Genomic DNA, 18,136 nt, shown 5'->3' with positions numbered 1-18,136 from the left:
TCATTTATAAGTAATATACTGTAGGAGGGAAACTCTGCACATTTCCTATCTAGCTACTACAAATAAGAGATGTTCCAAAAAAAGGGAAAAAAGATAGAGAAAGAGTGACAAAGTCACAAGGGTCTTCAAGTAATTGTTTTAAAGAAGGTGAACTGAGTTACTGAGATTTAAATTTTTTTAAATTTCTGCATCAGTGGAAAACACTACCTCTTTTTCACATTTACAAAAATGAGTAAACATTTTAACTTCATTTCCTGGCTTGGAAAAGCTTTGTTACTGAAAATATGACAACTTACCTCTAATCACAATAAAATATAAAGTAATTCGAAGCAACCTAAATATATGAGATGTATTTTTCTGTGAATATTTTCTCCTTGAATGGATGTATCATACTTGTCAGAGATACGTCCTAATATACAAAATGCAAGCTATCTTTATATGATTAAAAATGACGAAAGTTGGAATTTCATATACCATTATATTTGATAGAAGGTAAAAATAATAAATAACTGGCATTCCTGGGAAACAATGCAGACCAAGTTTTTAATTTTTATCCTTTGAAAGAACGACACAGCTATTCTGAAAACTTACCCTGTATTTGTTATCTCCAATCTGTTCAACTTGGAATCGTTTCGCACATTTGCACTTAGCTACCTGCCTTGTCACCTGCCAGAAGCAATGATGAAACAGTCACTTTCACATGAATATTATATCATGGCATCCTTAAAACCTGTACACAACAACTAAACATGGAAGTAAAACAACTGCATGAATTGTACACGGTATCTGGGCAGAACACACGGTGCTTGTTCTACCCGGTGGAAAGGTAACGAGTACCTCATCTTCAATTTTGTCAGCATCAGTGATAGGTTTGTATGCGTCTTTATTTGGGTGAAGGGCAGCTACAAATTCATAGTAGTCGATGTATCCATCGCCGTCTCTGTCAAAGATGTCTGCAACCGCACTCATCTCCAGACGACTGGTCGGGAACTCTAAGATTTTCAAAACAATGGTAAGTAGTGCTATTGAGGAATAACTGACAGATAAAACTGTAAGATATTTAAAGTGTAATCGTAATAATTTGATACATGTATACATTGTGGAGGGATTCCCCCCATCTAGTTAATTAACACATCCATCACCTCACATATTTATCTTTTACTCTTCGGGGTTTTTTTGGGTGAGAATTAGTTTTACTCCCTCAGCTAATTCCAATTATACAATATGGTGTTATCAACCACAGTCACCATGTTGTACATTAGATACTCAGACCTGATTCATTTTATTGCTGAAAATCTGTACCCTTGTACCAGCCTCTCCCTATTTCCTCCACTTCCCAGCCCCTGGCAATTATTTTTCTACTATCTCTGTGAGTTTCACTTTGGGTTTAGATTCCACATATGAGTGATAATTAAGATATTCTCAGTATAAGTCATACTCTGGTCGCAATGAAAGTTGGTAAGAGCTGCTACTTACAATAACATTTTACAAAAAGATTTACGCCTTAAAGAAAAAGTAAGTAACATTAACTTGTTAATTCTGCTGTAAGACATTCTCGATCGCACATTTTAATTGTAGTGTGGCCAGTTAAATGATTAGGATGATCAAGTATATTACAATCCTTAAAAAAAACAAAAACAAAAATCTGATTTACATCACACAAGCACAACCACTACATATGTGGCCTAAATTTACCTTTAACTACTATTAGGATGAATCTTATGAAATGGCTGTTTTTCTAGGCTAAAAACTGTTTAATATTAGCAAATTTCATATGGTTCAAGTACCACTTTACTTAAGGAATAATTTACATGAAATTTACTTTAAGAGTGCTTCTAGTAACATCTGCCAGAGAAATCACATACATGTGATCAAAATAATCTATCAAACAAGAAGGGGGCACATACCTTAAGAATTTTTATAGCCTTCTAATTTCCTACTAATGACAATGTTAGATCAGAATGTGAACTAAAATGAAAAAGGGAGAGACTGACTTGCATTTATTGATTTCCCATTTTATGCCAGGCAACACAATCCAAGAATTAAGTATTATTAACCTGATTACACTAAATAGGGACACAGCTCCAGTGGAGAAAAGGAGTTTATCTGTGGTGACACAATTAGTAAGTGTGCCTGACTTCAAAGCCATAAATTTTAACTAAGGACAGTTTTTTTGTGTGTTTTTGTTTTTGAGGGCAATGACTTCACAGCCAAGTTTAAAGGTGATGCTTTATTAGTAACACAGGTTTACTGGCTCCACAATTTTAAACTGCGCTTATTTTCTTTAAAAATTACATCTGTTATGGCCACCTCTCTTGGGACTTACTTGAGGAAAGAATCCCGTCAATAAATTCTTGTCGGGTTATTTTCCCATCCTGATCTTTATCGATCCTCCTGAAGAAGTCCATCACTCGAGATTTCTTGTGATTCATCCATCGCATGTACTTTTTGCGCCAGACATCGAAATCAAAGTTGGCAAATTCCCTTAGCTGAAGAGGGTAAAAGGCATTTTGCCTGAGTTGCTGCTGTGCTCAAATTATATCTTACACAATATGAATAACGTTATTTCGAATGATCCTCTAGATAACCAAAATTATATAATATGAATAATGTTTTAAATGATCCACTAGATAGCCAAAATTATATCTTATACAATATGAATGACGTTTTTAATGATCCTCTAGATAACCAAAATTACCTTATACAATATGAATAATGTTATTTATAACGATCCTCTAGATAATAAAAACTATTATCTTATACAATATGAAAAACGTTTTTAATGATCTTTTAGATAACACACAGATCATTCCCTCCAGGAAAGGTATCATCTTGCAAAGGGGACTTGAACATTTTTTCTCTAAAGTTTATTCTGTTACTGCCACTGTTTTTTCTTTACAAATAGAGGAAACAAAACTCCTCAAAAAGTCACACTGAAAGTTTCTGATAATGCCGAACTCACAAAGGTGGTGTGGCCCAAGGTGACAGGAGCTCTGTGCCCCAGGGAGCAGGCCCAGCTGAACAAGACCGATTTTACCTACCTTACCCCTCACGTCTCTGCCACCAGCAGCTCCTAACTCCTCACCTTCTAAAAATTTACCAATTCTAGAATCTGACACCCTACACCTCAGATCACAGAGTATATATGATTAAATGATCTGCATTATAAATGATTATAGTTGCCAGATGATGCTGTCAGCAAACATACATCAAGCCAGATCTTTTCCGAAGGAGTCAGCTCCTGATTATGTTACAACATACCTGTTTTTGACTTTGATTCCCTAAATCCAAGGCCCATATATCAGGGTTTACCCGCCCCCCCCCCATAACAACATTCATACCTGTGGCTTTAATCTTAGAAGTAAAATAAGCACTCAGACATCAAGAGTTTTCTTATCTATTATCAGAAACGTTGAAAAAAATCTAGATCTTGGCAATGCGTTCCGGTGAATGAGGGCAGATGACAATATGGTACCCACTGTATGAGTTTTCTCACCTCCTCCAGTCTGTCCAGGGCATCATTAAGCTTCCTCCTTCTTTCCAAGGCGAGCAGCCAGACTTGTTGCCACTTGCTCACCAGTAAGTTGACCCTGGGATTCTTGGTTTCGATTTGTGTCTGTGATCCAGAGGGATAGAAGCTTGATGCTGGGAAGCGTTTTCCTGTTCAAACATAACTTGAGTTAGGATGGCAAAGTCTTCGGGGTTTTGAAATACGTTAAGGCTTGACCTTTACTGTTCCTTGTTCAGACTAAATCAACTTCATTACTAGCTATGACGTGTAGAAACACCCCAATTTAGGTGATGCACGATACCAGGATCAAATGTGTTTTACTTAACAAGGGTCGCACACCATTCAGAGACAGCAGAGAAATATTCTTGACAAGAGCCCTGAAATACTGGAAAGTTCTCTCAATACATTGATGCTTCAAACATTTTCCAGTCTAAAATCTGCGCCACTTCAATGACAAAAAAGCATCCTGCGATCCTCCTCTTTGCTACTGCCAGGGCACTGCAGTGTATGTGAATCAGTTTGGGCAAACCCAGCTGAGAGGAGGGCAGGAGGCACGGGACGGCTTGCCAGCGTCGGACCAAGATACCCGACAAATTCCCAATCAAGTACGGAAGTGTGTGATTATGGTCCTAGCCTTCTTCCAGGTCCATTTTCCACTGAGATTGTGTTTCCTGTGCATCATCTCATATCCTAATTTACTGCCTTCCTGAAGTTTCCTCCCTCTTTCTATTATTCACAATTTTCTATAACTTCACAGAGCAATTATCTCACTGCAGTTTCCTCATCTAACTAAATCGTTCAATGTGACCTAGAAAAATAAATCACTGGCCTAAGCTTTCATAGGAAGTTAGCATCCAAGCTGAGATTTGCCCAGAATTCCTAACTCCCATGGAGCTACATAAAAATATCAATAGCTAATATTTATTGAGCATTTAACAGTATTCCAGGAAGTATGCTAAGCACTTCATACATGAGCTCATTAAGTCTTCACCATAGTCTAATGAGGTTATAATTCTCCCCTTCCACAGATGAGGAAATTGAGGCTCAGAGGGGGTTTAAGTAACATGTCCAAGGTTGCGTTTCCCAGATGCTGAGGGGTAGGGACAGCCAGGCAGTCTGTGTCCAGTCTTGTTACCCTGCCTCCTTGTGCAAGACATGACTATGACAGATCCAAAACCACTTTTCTTTAGTAAGGCACATTCAGAAATATATAAACTGCCTGGTATAAATTGTGCTGCTTCTAAATCTTATCTGAGCTAGCTATTATTGTATTTAATGTCACTTCGCTGGGTCAAGACAGCCTGAGAAGTCAGTAAATAGAGCCTCAAGTCAAATGAACCTGAGGAAAATCTATCAGATTGCTGGTCATTAGTGAACAGTTAGGTCATGAACTTTATCCAGGTCATGGTCATTCCTGTTCCATTCCACTTTAAGGTTATTTATATAACAGAAGCAGAATGAGTCAATTCAAAGGGGGTGGTGACTTCTGTTCTTGTTGAAAGTTATTCCTGATTTCTTCTGGCTAATCTGAAAGATACACTTCGAGCAAATAAAGTTACATATAGAGACCTGGATTTATCCCTTCCTTTATTTTTAAATAAGTTGCTATAATACTTAGCCCACATATTCTTTCAAGAAAACCTTTTATGGGACTTCCCTGGTGGCACAGTGGTTAAGAATCCGCCTGCCAATGCAGGGGACACGGGTTTGAGCCCTGGTCCAGGAAGATCCCACATGCCGTGGAACAACTAAGCCCATGCACCACAACTACTAAGCCCGTGTGCCACAACTACTGAAGCCCGCACACCTAGAGCTCGTGCTCCACAACAAGAGAGGCCACCACAATGAGAAGCCCGCACACCACAACGAAGAGTAGCCCCCGCTCACCACAACTAGAGAAAGCCCGCACGCAGCAACAAAGACCCAACACAGCCAAAGATAAATAAATTTAAAAAAAAGAAAGAAAGAAAGAAAACCTTTTATGATTGAGAGCTCGTGTAGAATCACCTATGGCTCCAAAATATCAAACCATAACTCAAAATAAAAGGAAACTAACTTCCTTGCTTAACCATCCTCATGGTTAAAAAAATTAGCCACTGCTTACTTCCTGCTCGTCCCTTATCCAAGACCGGAATGTGGGAATGTAAGGAGGGGTCCGCCACTCTCCTCTTGTAGGTCTTGGTGACTTTGTCCACGTCAGGTTGTTTTCTGGTCATTTCCTCCATGAAGGTCTGAAAGAAAGAAATGATGTCAACTAGATACAAGTATATCAGAGAAAACCATCTATAGAAATGAACTAAAACCAAAAAGATAAAAGGACCATACTATGATTTCTGAAAAAAGAATAAAACATGTTTTATCTAGGGTAAAAAAATCTAAGCATCATAATACAGCATTTACAGACTACAAAATGTTAATAGGTGATAAGTAACTACAGTGTTACAAAAGCAATTCATTTTATTTGAAGACCACAGGGGGAGCAGCTGTATGAGGAACACAACCTGTCTGTGCACCAGCCAGGACCAAGCTTCCAAGCTCTCCCTGAAGAATCTTAAAGTGAGCATTTGTCTACAAAGGAATGAGTTAGCTGGGGTGTCTCTAGGGCTTTCCTGTGACACATCTCACCTACATATCTGAAATACTTAAGATGGCTTTGATATACAGTGACATAATGCATCCACATAAATGTGGATACATTTAAAATATCCCTATCAATAAATCTGCTCTACCAAGGAGGGTCAAAGTCATTCAGGTTCAAGTTTACATTTAAAAGGTTTGACTACGTTGCCATTTATCTCATCTCCTTGGACTTATTATCATGGTTGACCAGGTGTCCCTGTATCTGGAATCTGTGGCAAAGGCAGAGACTGGTGAAAAGTGATGGGAAAAGGAGAAGGCAGAAAAAAGTGAGAAGTGAAGAAACACATTTCTGGAATGTCTGTCACACTGGAGAACACTGATCACTTTAATACCTCGGATGACAGAGACACTTCAGGGCCATCAAAGGCATCGACATCTTATACTTCTATTAAAATATGATAGCAATAGTGGGAAGCAGCCGCACAGCACAGGGACGGGGGGGGGGAGCCCATCTGAGATGCGAGCACAGCTCCATGGATGGGGCCGAAAAGGAGGAGCATGGGAAGGTCACACAGGGCAGGAGACACCAGCAAAACGAAGTGGCTCTCCAGAGAGAAGCTCCAGGGCAGCAGCGGCGGCAGAAACCCGGCGGAGGAGTCGAGGAGTGTGTCTGAGGAAGTGCAGGTGAGGAAGTGCAGGTAAGGAGCACAGAGCAGCCTTCCGAGCAGTACAGTGTGAAGCAAAGACAGTGTCTGAGAAGGCAGGTTAGGATGACATCTATTTACCTGGTGTTCTGCAATGAGGGCTTTCACCTCTTCAATCTCCTGCGGGATGACCTCTTTATCCCTGTCGCTCAGTGTGGTTTCAGCCCACTGCAACCAGGCCAGCAGGGCTTCCAGCAACTCCTGCTTGGCGATGAGTCCTGCCAGGGCACTGGCTAGTCTCTGCTGGTGCTGCTTCGCCCAGGCCAGTACCTGATGGAGAAAACAACTGCTCTGAATTTCTTCCATCTCAGTGAATAATGTAACTGATGTAACGTACACCACATTTAAATGTAAATTAGGATCATCCCAGGCTAGACCCATAACTCTCTGGTCTTTCTAGATCCCATCAGTGGTATCAAGACCCAGCTTGTGGAGGACCCAGGAGCCCTTTGTGATGGTTGTCACCCTCAGAAGTAGATGTACGTCAATCACCCAGGCTTCCCTTCGCCTGCTAATTTAAGTTCAAACATGCATTCCCTGAAGAATCACATATGCTCACTCCGTGTAGCACAGAGTGGAAATAAAAATAGCTAAGATCTTAAATACAGAATGAGTTCACTTGTGTGTGCAATTCATTCCACAAGCATAGGCGGCTCTGAAAAACCTATTCAACACACGTAATCTGGAAGTGGACAGAAAGTCCTACAGTGAACCAAATAGTTTCAGGGACATAGCTGCAGAATGCTTGTAACTTTTTAAAGAAAAGTGGGTGGCAGAGACAGGTAACACACAGAAGAATGGTCTTGTGAAGAACATAAGCCCTTAGGTTCCCACAGCCATAAATGCGTCATTAATTGCCTGAGTTTCCACGCCCCCTCCCCTGACTCTCAAAGCTCCAGCTGCTCTAAAGATGGACTGAGATGCACGAACCTCCTCGAATCTGGCCCGGATGATGGTTATCCAGTGCTTGATGGTGGTGATGGAGTCTGGGTGGCAGATGGCCAGGATGGTGTCTCCCATGCTGGTGGCTTTGTTGAGGGCAGCGCGCTTTTCTTCCAGTCTCTTCATGAATTCCTACAGCATAAACAAAGACGCACGGGCTGAAACTAAAAGGCCAGCAACGTCCACTGGACTGTCAGAGCTAAACCAATAAGCAAGAACTTACATCGGTTTATTCACAGCTGGAAATCATCCACCGAGTGAGGAATTAAGGAAGGAGAAGGGACAGTAATCGGATAAAGTACCTTCTCACACTATCTCAAGATCCAAGTACGGGATGCTATCTCATGCTTTACAAAATACATTAAACAAAAAAGACACTCTCCTAAATTTGAATATATTATAATTAGATTCATAGAGGCAAGAATTGGGACCGATACTAAGCCAGCGATGGAAACAATATGGATTGCAAAAAAAAAAAAACTGTTCTAGCAAATAAGACGAGGAGGTTAGTATTTAAAGTAGCATTAACCGTATCAGGAATGATAGGAATGTGTATCCAAAAAGTGCCAAGGAAGACAGCAGACTGGCAGGGAACTAGAAAGGCCTGGGTGGTGGGAGAGAAGGTCCCGTGTCCAGTGGGGAAGGAGTCGGGTGAGTCTGGAGCAAGTGGGCCTGACAGCAGCCAGCCTCTGGGGAAAATGTCCCTTAAAGGGCAGTAAAAAGAGCCACTCTCAGCCCTGGAAGGATGAATACACCTCAACAGGCTTTGGAAGGCTGTCAAATCAACCTTTTTATAAATGTCTCACATACTTTACTTTCTACCATCAGAATTGTACCCATAGATTCATGGATCACAGAACTCTGAAAGCGGGGCTAAAAAAATGAGGACTTTTGCCTCCCAAAATGTGAGGCATTTGGGCACATGCTTGTGGGGCACATGCTTCCCAAACCCTGCACTGACTTTCAAACATCCACTGACCCCTCCAATCTACCTGGACCCCACCCTAAGAGGGATTCCTTCCACACCTGACAAGGGTGCCATGGGATGGATGGCACTTGTGTTACCCACGCCGTATAACCAGGGGGTCAGAAAGTATAGGTGTTCACATCTAGTGACCTTTTGTTTCTAAACCTCTGAAGCATCTGTCATACGCCTCCTACCCTGGCATTTCGCTCTAATAAAATCTTTCGTTTATATGCACAGCTACTAGATTGTTAAGGTCCACAAGATCAAAAGACTGTGTCTTGGGCTTCCCTGGTGGTGCAGTGGTTGAGAGTCCACCTGCCGACGCAGGGGACACGGGTTCGTGCCCCAGTCTGGGAAGATCCCACATGCCGCGGAGCGGCTGGGCCTGTGAGCCATGGCCTGTGAGCCTGCGCGTCCGGAGCCTGTCCTCCGCAATGGGAGAGGCCACAACAGTGAGAGGCCCGCGTACCGCAAAAAAAAAAAAAAAAAAAAAAAATTTTGTACCTTTGTGAGTGAATAAATGCTTTTTAACCTTTATTTCCACATTTTTACTGTTGGGGAGTCCAGGTTCAATTACTCTGCTAACATGACCTACTTTTTATTTTTATTTATGTATTAATTTAATTTTTATTTCATATTGGAGTATAGTTGATTTACAATGTTGTGTTAGTTTCAGGTGTACAGCAAAGTGACTCAGTTATACATATACATATACCCATTCTTTTTCAGATTAGGTTCTTTTCCCATATAGGTTATTACAGAACACTGAGTAGAGCAGAGTTCCCTGTGCTATACACTACAGTAGGTCCTTGTTGGTTACCTGTATTATATATAGTACTGTGTATATGTTACTCCCAAACTCCTAACTTACCCCTCTCCCCACCTTTCCCCCTTGGTAACCATAAGCAAATGAAGTTATTTACAAAACAGAAACAGACTCACAGACTTTGATGACCTACTTTTTAAATTCATGACCTACTTAAAAAATATTTTAATTTTCCCCAAAACAGACCCCTTTTAAGTGAAAGGAAACAAACTTTACTAGGAAGAGAAAACCGGAAGGTTAAGAACGGCTGTGCTTTTCCAGAGGAGAACTGATCCAATCATGTACTTTTAATCACTCCCACACTGGGCGCCCAGCTCCCACTGGAAACACTGTGGACTGGGTACCAACTCCCAACAGCACCCCGGGCTCCTCCAGGCCAGTCTGAGTGTCGCCTCAGTGGTTTGTGCTCACATGGGAAAATCAGCCAATTTTAGAAGTTGGATTATACTGAGAGGGCTCTAGTCTAAGAAATTAAATATTCTGTTTTTCTTCTATTGGTGAGAATGTGTGAAGGGAAGCAAAAGAAATGAAGCAGAACGAACAATATCACTGCAAAATATTATTACAGAGAAGCACTTTATAAAATTGCATGCAATTGTGGCTTCCCTGGTGGCGCGGTGGTTGAGAGTCCGCCTGCCGATGCAGGGGACATGGGTTCGTGCCCCGGTCTGGGAAGATACCACATGCCGCGGAGTGGCTGGGCCCGTGAGCCATGGCCGTTGAGCCTGCGCGTCCAGAGCCTGTGCTCCGCAGCAGGAGAGGCCACAGCAGTGAGGGGCCCGCGAACGGCAAAAAAAAAAAAAAAAAAAAAAAAAAAAATTGCATGCAATTGTATGCTAATTTAAAATGTTTAAAGATAATCTGTTCTTGAAACCACTACCCCTTCTGGGATGACTGCCTCCTGATGTTTCTGGGGGTTTCCTGGCCCTGCTGTGAGGGTGGTGATACCACAGGTAGCCTCGGTTCTGTAGGGCATATATGCACCCTGGGCTTCAGGGGACACTCTTGACACCTAAACCCTAGTATGTCAGTGGAACCCAAAGCAGCTGATGGTCAGCCTATGGTAACATAAACTAGATTTTCAAAAATTTTAACTGAATCAAAAATGCACAGTAAATGTGATGTAATTTTCCTGTTCTTACAGGCCAGCTTCAACTTGAAAAAGTGTATACAGCATTTCCTTCCTCCAGATAATGTTATACAAGCCTGCATCCCTTTTATTAACAACAAGGCAATATTTCATTGCTATAGCGTAAGCAGCCCATCATTGAGAGAGCATCATAATTAACATAAGAAGTCACCACAGATGATGTCATCCATGCTACACTGGAATTATGTATTTCCAACTTGACCTTGAAGCACCAGGTTATTCAGTGGTACTAAAAAGATCCTTTACCATTTATAGGAAATTTTGACATCAATACTAAATACACTGAAGTCAACAGGCACATGAAAAGATGCTCAACATCACTAATTATGAGAGAAATGCAAATCAAAACTACGAGATACCACCTCACACCGGTTAGAGTGGCCATCATTAAAAAGTCTACAAATGCTGGAGAGGGTGTAGAGAAAAGGGAACCCTCCTACACTGTTGGTGGGAATGTAAGTTGGTGCAGCCACGATGGAGAATAGTGTGGAGGTTCCTCAGAAAACTAAAAACAGAGCTACCACATGATCCAGCAATCCCACTCCTGGGCATGTATCCAGACAAAATTATAATTCAAAAAGATACATGCACCCCCCTATGTTCATAGCAGGACTGTTCACAATAGCCAAGACATGGAAACAACCTAAGTGTCCATTGACAGATGAATGGATAAAGAAGAGGTGGTACCTTTATACAATGGAATACTACTCAGCCATAAAAAGTATGAAATAATGCCACGTGCAGCAACACGATACAACTAGAGATTATCACACTAAGTGAAATAAGTCATAAAGAGAAAGACAAATACCACATGATATCACTTATATCATGTGATATAAGTGATCTACAAAACAGAAACAGACTCATGGACATAGAGAACAGACTTGTGGTTGCCAAGAGGGAGTGCATTGGGTGAGGGATGGAGTGGGAGGCTGGGATTAGCAGATGTAAGCTTTTATATATAGAATGGATAAGCAACAAGGTCCTACTGTAATGCACAGACAACTATATTCAATATCCTATGATAAACCATAATAGAAAAGAATATTTAAAAAAAGAATGTTTATATGTGTACAACTGAATCACTTTGCTGTGCAGCAGAAATTAACACAACATTGTAAATCAACTATACTTAAAAAAAAAAAAAGAATAGAAAAAAACCCTCAAGATACGTAATTTTCAGAACACTACACCCCAGGCGGAAAAAATACTACACTGAATATTAGCATTGCTAACTCCTGACTTTTAGAGTCAAAGGTTAAAAAAATTATCTGTTAAGAACTCTCTGGACCACTCTCTTAAGGGTTTTGCTAGTCCTATGCATCGTCACAGGAAAAATTTTGACCTGAAAATTCAATGGCCAGATTTTTACTTGGTTAATTATTTAATAGTATATCTACTTACATAATCCATTTTTTATTTATAATTTATACATGGGTTACTTCTTAAAAGAATTTAAAGCAGCTCTTGATTAAAAACAGAATTGGCAGAGGTTTAAAAATAAAATTTGAAGACCAGTTATTAAACTACTTGCTTGTCTTGCTTACAAAGGTAAAAATCATTAATTGACAATTCTAATGGCTATAATTTTATAAATGTCATACTGCTCAGTAAGGAAGTTTCATCTTTGAAATGCACATCTAAGTGCAACAAAATTGACCAGTTTTGCTCAGGAGCCAAAGAGCTCCCTAGAAAAATGTGCTTCCTGGAGATAGGAAAACAGAGTGACTAGTTTTATTTTATTTTATTTTTTTAATTGAAGTATATTATAGTTTTGTCTGGATATATGCTCAGGAGTGGGACTGCTTGGATCATATGGCAGCTCTATTTTTAGTTTTCTGAGGAACCTCCATACTGTTCTCCACAGTGGCTGCACCAACTTACATTCCCACCAACAGTTTAGGAGGGTTCCTTCAGAGTGACTAGTTTTAAAATAACCACCTTCTATAAAGAAGACATTAAAAAAAAAAAGCCACACATACATGTGCATAGTTGCACGAGGACACACCTATGTAAGGAAGGAGGATACAGATAAATTCGCATACATACCAGATCTTTCACTACTTCTCAGGAAGGAAGATATTCATGCAGTTGGTATTTGCAATCATGAGTCCATTTTCTCTACTTTGTTTGGCTTTCTCACTTATTTTTACTGAGCGTTTACATAACTCACTTTATGCTGATCAATGAGAGTCCGAAGGGCATCCTCATCGTCTGGGAGAACACCATGGAAACGAAGGGTCTGCTCCGCTTCCGCTAGCCACTCCAGGAGGGCATGGACCACCGAGTGAAACTCCTCTGCCTAACGGTTCACATGCGCCCCAAAAAAGATTCCCAAACATGCTTGTTAGTAGAGTCGAGTCTTCCTCTCAATGGAAAAAAAAAGTCTTAAATTTAAACTGATTCATTATATCCATTATTCCCGTTAAAAAGATAAAGATACATGGTGCTGCATTTTACAAGTGTAAGAAAACATCTAATCCGTCAAAAAGGCCTATATGAAGAATAATTCACCATTTTAACAATCTGATGTGAGATGAATGGCGGCCCATTAAGCATTCTAGCTGAAAAAAAGACTCAAACAGCACTTTTATGGGAAGATTAGAAAGCCTCCCTCTGTTGAGTCATTTAAATTCTTTGGGGAGGCGTTGGGTGGGGAGCGGACCCAGGCAATGATGCTCTAAGAACTTCCTCCCCATGACTATCCTGGCCGAGACACGGGAGCCCTGTGGTCCTTCAGGACAGCAGTTCCTGTTAGGGGTGCAGGACCTTTGTCAGCACACCCAGCAGCTGTAACCCCAGGGCTTTACCTGGCGCAGAGCTGCTTCTAGGCGGGTCTGCTTGGATACGGAGAGTGCACACACCGTCTCCCAGCGTGTGCTCAGCTCCTGCATCTGGACCCTGACCCAGGAGGAGTCATCCTGGCTGCCCTCTATGAGCTCCCGGGCCGAGCGCTTCAGGGCCTGCACGCTGCTGGTCCTCTTCCCCAGCTCCTTCTGGAAGACCTAAGACCAAATTTAAAAAAATTAATTTTAAATTACAAAGCCCAAACAGTAAGACATACTATATGAAATATGTATGTGCACATAACATCATGTATGGCTCTCCAAGACCTACAGTTTAATGACCCACGTTTTCCGCAGAATCTGCAGAAAATAAGACAAGACACACCGCTCCTGTGAGGGCACCATCAAGTCGAGGCTTGTATCAATTTGCTCCTCAATCTTGTAATGTTTTCCTGAGTGAATGTTGTTTTTTAAATGACATGTTGGATTTAAATAATGGTGGTCGCCCTTCTTTATTTCAATCCCATGCAAAAATGCATCAACTTCTTTTCTGTGATACTTTGTGAGGGTGTCCCAATCCCTCTGGAATCATTACTGTGTGCGCCCAGTGTGTGCTGGCCACCACACTGCTCTCCATCAGCAAACACACCTAAGAGACTGACCGGTAACTAAGCAGCCCTTGGAGACAAGAGCAGGGCTGGCACATCCTGTTTCTTTTCCTCTAACAATACTTTGTTGTAGCTTTCACAGCATCCTGGGCACTAACCCATAACGTCAAATTTTAGAGGCTTGACTCCTTAATCTGTCACCTTGGAGGAAAAGCTTTTTATTTTTCTCTCCCGCCCAATTTTGATGAACTCTGATGTGCCAAGGGTTAAAGTGGCTTCTTTTGGTCCCAGACTAAATCCATTTCTGACCCAAGAGTCTGTCTGCAAACAGATCTTTCAAATAACCAACTTCATATATAAACTAAAATCAGCTTATTTTTCTTAGAAATCACCACAAATGAATATTACCAAGCACATTTTATCCTTTTGACTCTATCCATGAGTTTCTATTCTGATATTCGGATCATTCATAAAAGTGAGACTGTCGAAAATAATCCAGAAACAGTGTGATGAGTTCTTTGCTGATTTCACTCTGATAGTGTTAAATGAGGTGTGCCCGCAGAGAGATAAACACACACACACACACACACACACACACGAACAAACACACAGATACAAGGTACAGCGTCTAACTCTCCCTTTTGTGACAGGACTAGTCCCACGGTTCCAAGTAGGCTTTCCAATGTACTTTGTCTACTTAAACTTCTTATTGGGGCTTCCAATTGTATTACTAATGCTGAATGATTAATTCATTCTTGTTGACCTTTAGTATATAAAAAACTAGCCAAGTGCCTAGGGGGGTAAATATTTAGACAGTGAGCTTCTAAAAATGGCATTTATGTACAAAGTAACATTACATTATTCATCAGTCATTGAAGGAGTGCCAGGGGATGGAAAAGTTTGTATTAATCATGCACAAAACATTTGTTTCAGTATAGGCAAAGCAACATAATTTAAAGTTTTTAAAATGTTTGTAGGCCAGATCAATGTTCTTCACCTATTCTCTTATTTTCTGTTAATGTTCAAACATAACAAACTCTCTTCTATGGGTATAATGAGATAATGGAATGAGAAAAGGGGAAATAAATATGCAAAAGGACCAATTATTTTAAAAAGAACAGGTAAGATCAAAATAGCATAACCAGGGAGGTATAAAGAGAACATTTAAAAATGAAATAAGTTTTCTGAACTGAAAAATTATAGAGAGGAATATGACATGAATTCAAGTGTAGTGCTGTAAGAAAATTGTATATATAAAGCCAACCAACCTACATTAGTACTGGGCCTCATGCTGTTTTCAAGGTTCTTTAAGTTGTAACAGTATTTGATCATAATTTAGGACCTTACACTCAGTATATCTCTGGGACGTCTCAAATACCACCTTTGATTTGTACAACAGATTGACATACATATCAGGAGACGGCAAGGAAACCAATTTTCTTGAAGTAATAACCGAACCCCTAATGGCATACGCTGTTGCCTCTTAAACTGCTACAGGTCAAGGGGCAAGGTTAAAACCGTTTTTGAAAAAAAGAGAAGCAGCTGATCACGACCCCCCACAGATCATGTCACACATCCAGCACTTCAGCAATGACCTAGTTCCAGGTCACTGAACGAACGATTTTAAATTATATCACATAATTACTTAAATGAATAACAAAAGACACTAAAACATTCTTGAAACACGTTTTAAAGTGCCAGACAATGAAATCACTTTTCAAGTTCTAGCAAGGTTTCAGATAGGGAAATTTAAAACCAAAGTATTTCACTGATACTGAAGTAATTTTCCTGCATCACTTTTAAAGTTGGCTTTCTTGTTCTCCTCAAATGTCACATATTTCAGTATTAAGGACTATTATGTAGTATGATAGATACTCTGTAGATTTTTATAAAGTTAAATTAAGTGGTTACAGTTCCCTCTACATTCAGAATAATCAAGCCAGATAAAATAAAATGTCCCAGATAACAATACCTTGTGATTATCGATCAGATTCATCACTAGATCGATGTCTCCGTGGACAGGCTGGTCCTCAGCCAGCTGGGGCTCAACCCTGTACAGCCAGTCAATGAGGGCCTGCAGGGCATCTGTGAATTGCCCAGAAAATAAGAGGGCTTCCTCCAATTTGTTTTGTCTAGGGGAAAAAATGGAAAAAATCAATCTGAGCAACAAAAAAGCTGCCCTCTATATCCAAACATCTAAAAAACATCCACGAAGGCTAGCAGACCTCAAGAGGAAAAGCAGTATACTGGGACTCACTGCTGTTTCTCTGCTTTCCTTAGAAAATAACAAACTTCTCTCCAATTTTCCTTTCATTGCTTAAATCCATGGCACCTGTTCCAGGAAAATTCCCTCATCATCACCTCACGGGCCCTTTAGTTTCTTCATAAAAATATGCCTTTTCAATTAAATTGTGTTTTAAAGTATCATGCAGTAAGTTTGACCTTTGGGGTGTACAGTTCTATGGATTTTAAAACTTGTATATGTTCATGTAACATCACCACAGTCAAGACCCAGAACAGTCTATCAACCCCAGATCTCCCTCAGGCTGGCTTTTCCTGGTCACAGTCTGCCTCCACGGCAGACACCTGCCACTCATGGATCTGCTCATCACTGTGACTTTCTGTCTTTTCAAGAATGTCATAAAAACTGTCGTGAAATCATTTATAGGACACTGTAAAAAGTATGTAACCTTCTGAGAGAAGATTTTACTGATTCTGAAAAACTAACACTAGGGCTTCCCTGGTGGTGCAGTGGTTGAGAGTCCGCTTGCCGATGCAGGGGACGCGGGTTCGTGCCCCGGTCCAGGAAGATCCCACATGCCGTGGAGTGGCTAGGCCCGTGAGCCATGGCCACTGAGCCTGCGCGTCTGGAGCCTGTGCTCCGCAACGGGAGAGGCCACAACAGTGAGAGGCCCGTGTACCACACACACAAAAAAAACACACACAAAAAAACAAAAAAAACAACTAACACTAAAAAACTTATTATGAAATTCCCTAGAATGGAATATGATATTCTATTCAATCTGGATACTGACAAAAGTAATAAGACTAAGGATCGATGAAAATTTTGGAAACATGTATAAGATATGTGAACTCTTCAAATACCATTTTAACTTTCTTAGCTACTTTAAAATTTTTTTAACTTTTTGGGTCTTCATGGTTGAAGTGTAATGAGGAGGAAGGAGACTGGGAAGGGGTGGGTGGGGTCAGGCTGGTAGGACCCTGCTCGCCACAGTGACGGGGCCTGTATCCTAATCCACACCCAAGAGTTAGTCCCTAAAGGGTATGAAGAGGGGTTGGGGGGTGACAAGATCCCACTTATACTTTAAGAAGACAGTCCTGCTGGTGATGTGGAAACGGGACTGAGGAGGACCATGGCAGACCTGGGGACCAGTCCAAAGGCAGGTGCTGTAGTTGCATGCGAGATGCGGGAGGCTTGGAGAAGGATGTCATTTTTGAATGAACCGAGCACTTAAACGTAAATAATACTGAACAGCAAAGCCTCTCGGGGGAGGCACTGTGTGCGCGGGGCGTCAAGGATGAGCAGACATTCTCCAGGCAAAGGAGGTGTGTATTCAAGGTTCCAAACCCTGCCTGCACAGAGTGCCAGGACCATGACAGCTGCCAGGGGTCCAGCAAGGTGAGTGAGCGGGTGTCAGGCGCATCTCACCTCTCCACCGACTTCCCACAGATCGTGTCCCACTTGTCTCTGAGCTCACTCAGCATGTCGTCCAGCTTCAGGTTGTCGTCAGCCAGGGAGGTCTTCTCCTTCAGAGAACGCCCAGTCCTGTTGGTGGTGTCGTAGACAGAATGCTTGGCTCCGAGGGATTTCTGAAACTCCTGTATATCCAACAAGAGAGCAGCATGTATTTCTACTTGGGACTGATACACAAATAGGTAAGAGACAGTGAAAGAGGCATCCCTCTTAAATAAATGGAGACATTAGCCATCATCAAGTCACATGGTGTAGTGTGTGCTCAACAGGGAACACACCAGGGTAGAGAAGAACTTTTAAACTTTCAAATGGAAGGATTAACTTCTTGCAGAAGCCAAGCACCGACT

The 18,136-nt window shown here is 41.1% G+C and overlaps 1 protein-coding gene across 8 annotated transcripts in view; it reads right to left on the bottom strand.

Annotated features, from left to right (window-relative positions):
• The window catches only part of DST (dystonin), a 487,209-nt gene that overhangs the window by 11,408 nt on the left and 457,665 nt on the right, over nt 1-18,136 (bottom strand). For all 8 annotated transcript variants that reach the window (XM_081247517.1, XM_081247515.1, XM_081247513.1 and 5 more), the window contains 11 exons: nt 17,745-17,914; nt 16,047-16,206; nt 13,491-13,685; nt 12,854-12,982; nt 7,726-7,869; nt 6,877-7,065; nt 5,616-5,742; nt 3,497-3,660; nt 2,327-2,489; nt 838-992; nt 592-666 (listed from right to left, as the gene is read on the bottom strand). In XM_081247517.1, the coding sequence (XP_081103643.1) occupies nt 592-666; nt 838-992; nt 2,327-2,489; nt 3,497-3,660; nt 5,616-5,742; nt 6,877-7,065; nt 7,726-7,869; nt 12,854-12,982; nt 13,491-13,685; nt 16,047-16,206; nt 17,745-17,914 (1,671 nt within the window). The remainder of the gene's footprint in view (nt 1-591; nt 667-837; nt 993-2,326; nt 2,490-3,496; nt 3,661-5,615; nt 5,743-6,876; nt 7,066-7,725; nt 7,870-12,853; nt 12,983-13,490; nt 13,686-16,046; nt 16,207-17,744; nt 17,915-18,136) is intronic.

This window comes from Mesoplodon bidens, assembly GCF_964165515.1.
Source record: "Mesoplodon bidens genome assembly, chromosome: 10".
In the NCBI taxonomy this organism is placed as follows: domain Eukaryota; kingdom Metazoa; phylum Chordata; class Mammalia; order Artiodactyla; family Ziphiidae; genus Mesoplodon; species Mesoplodon bidens.
The sequence above is the reverse complement of the archived record's forward strand: the minus strand, read 5'-3'. Positions and strand labels throughout refer to the sequence as shown.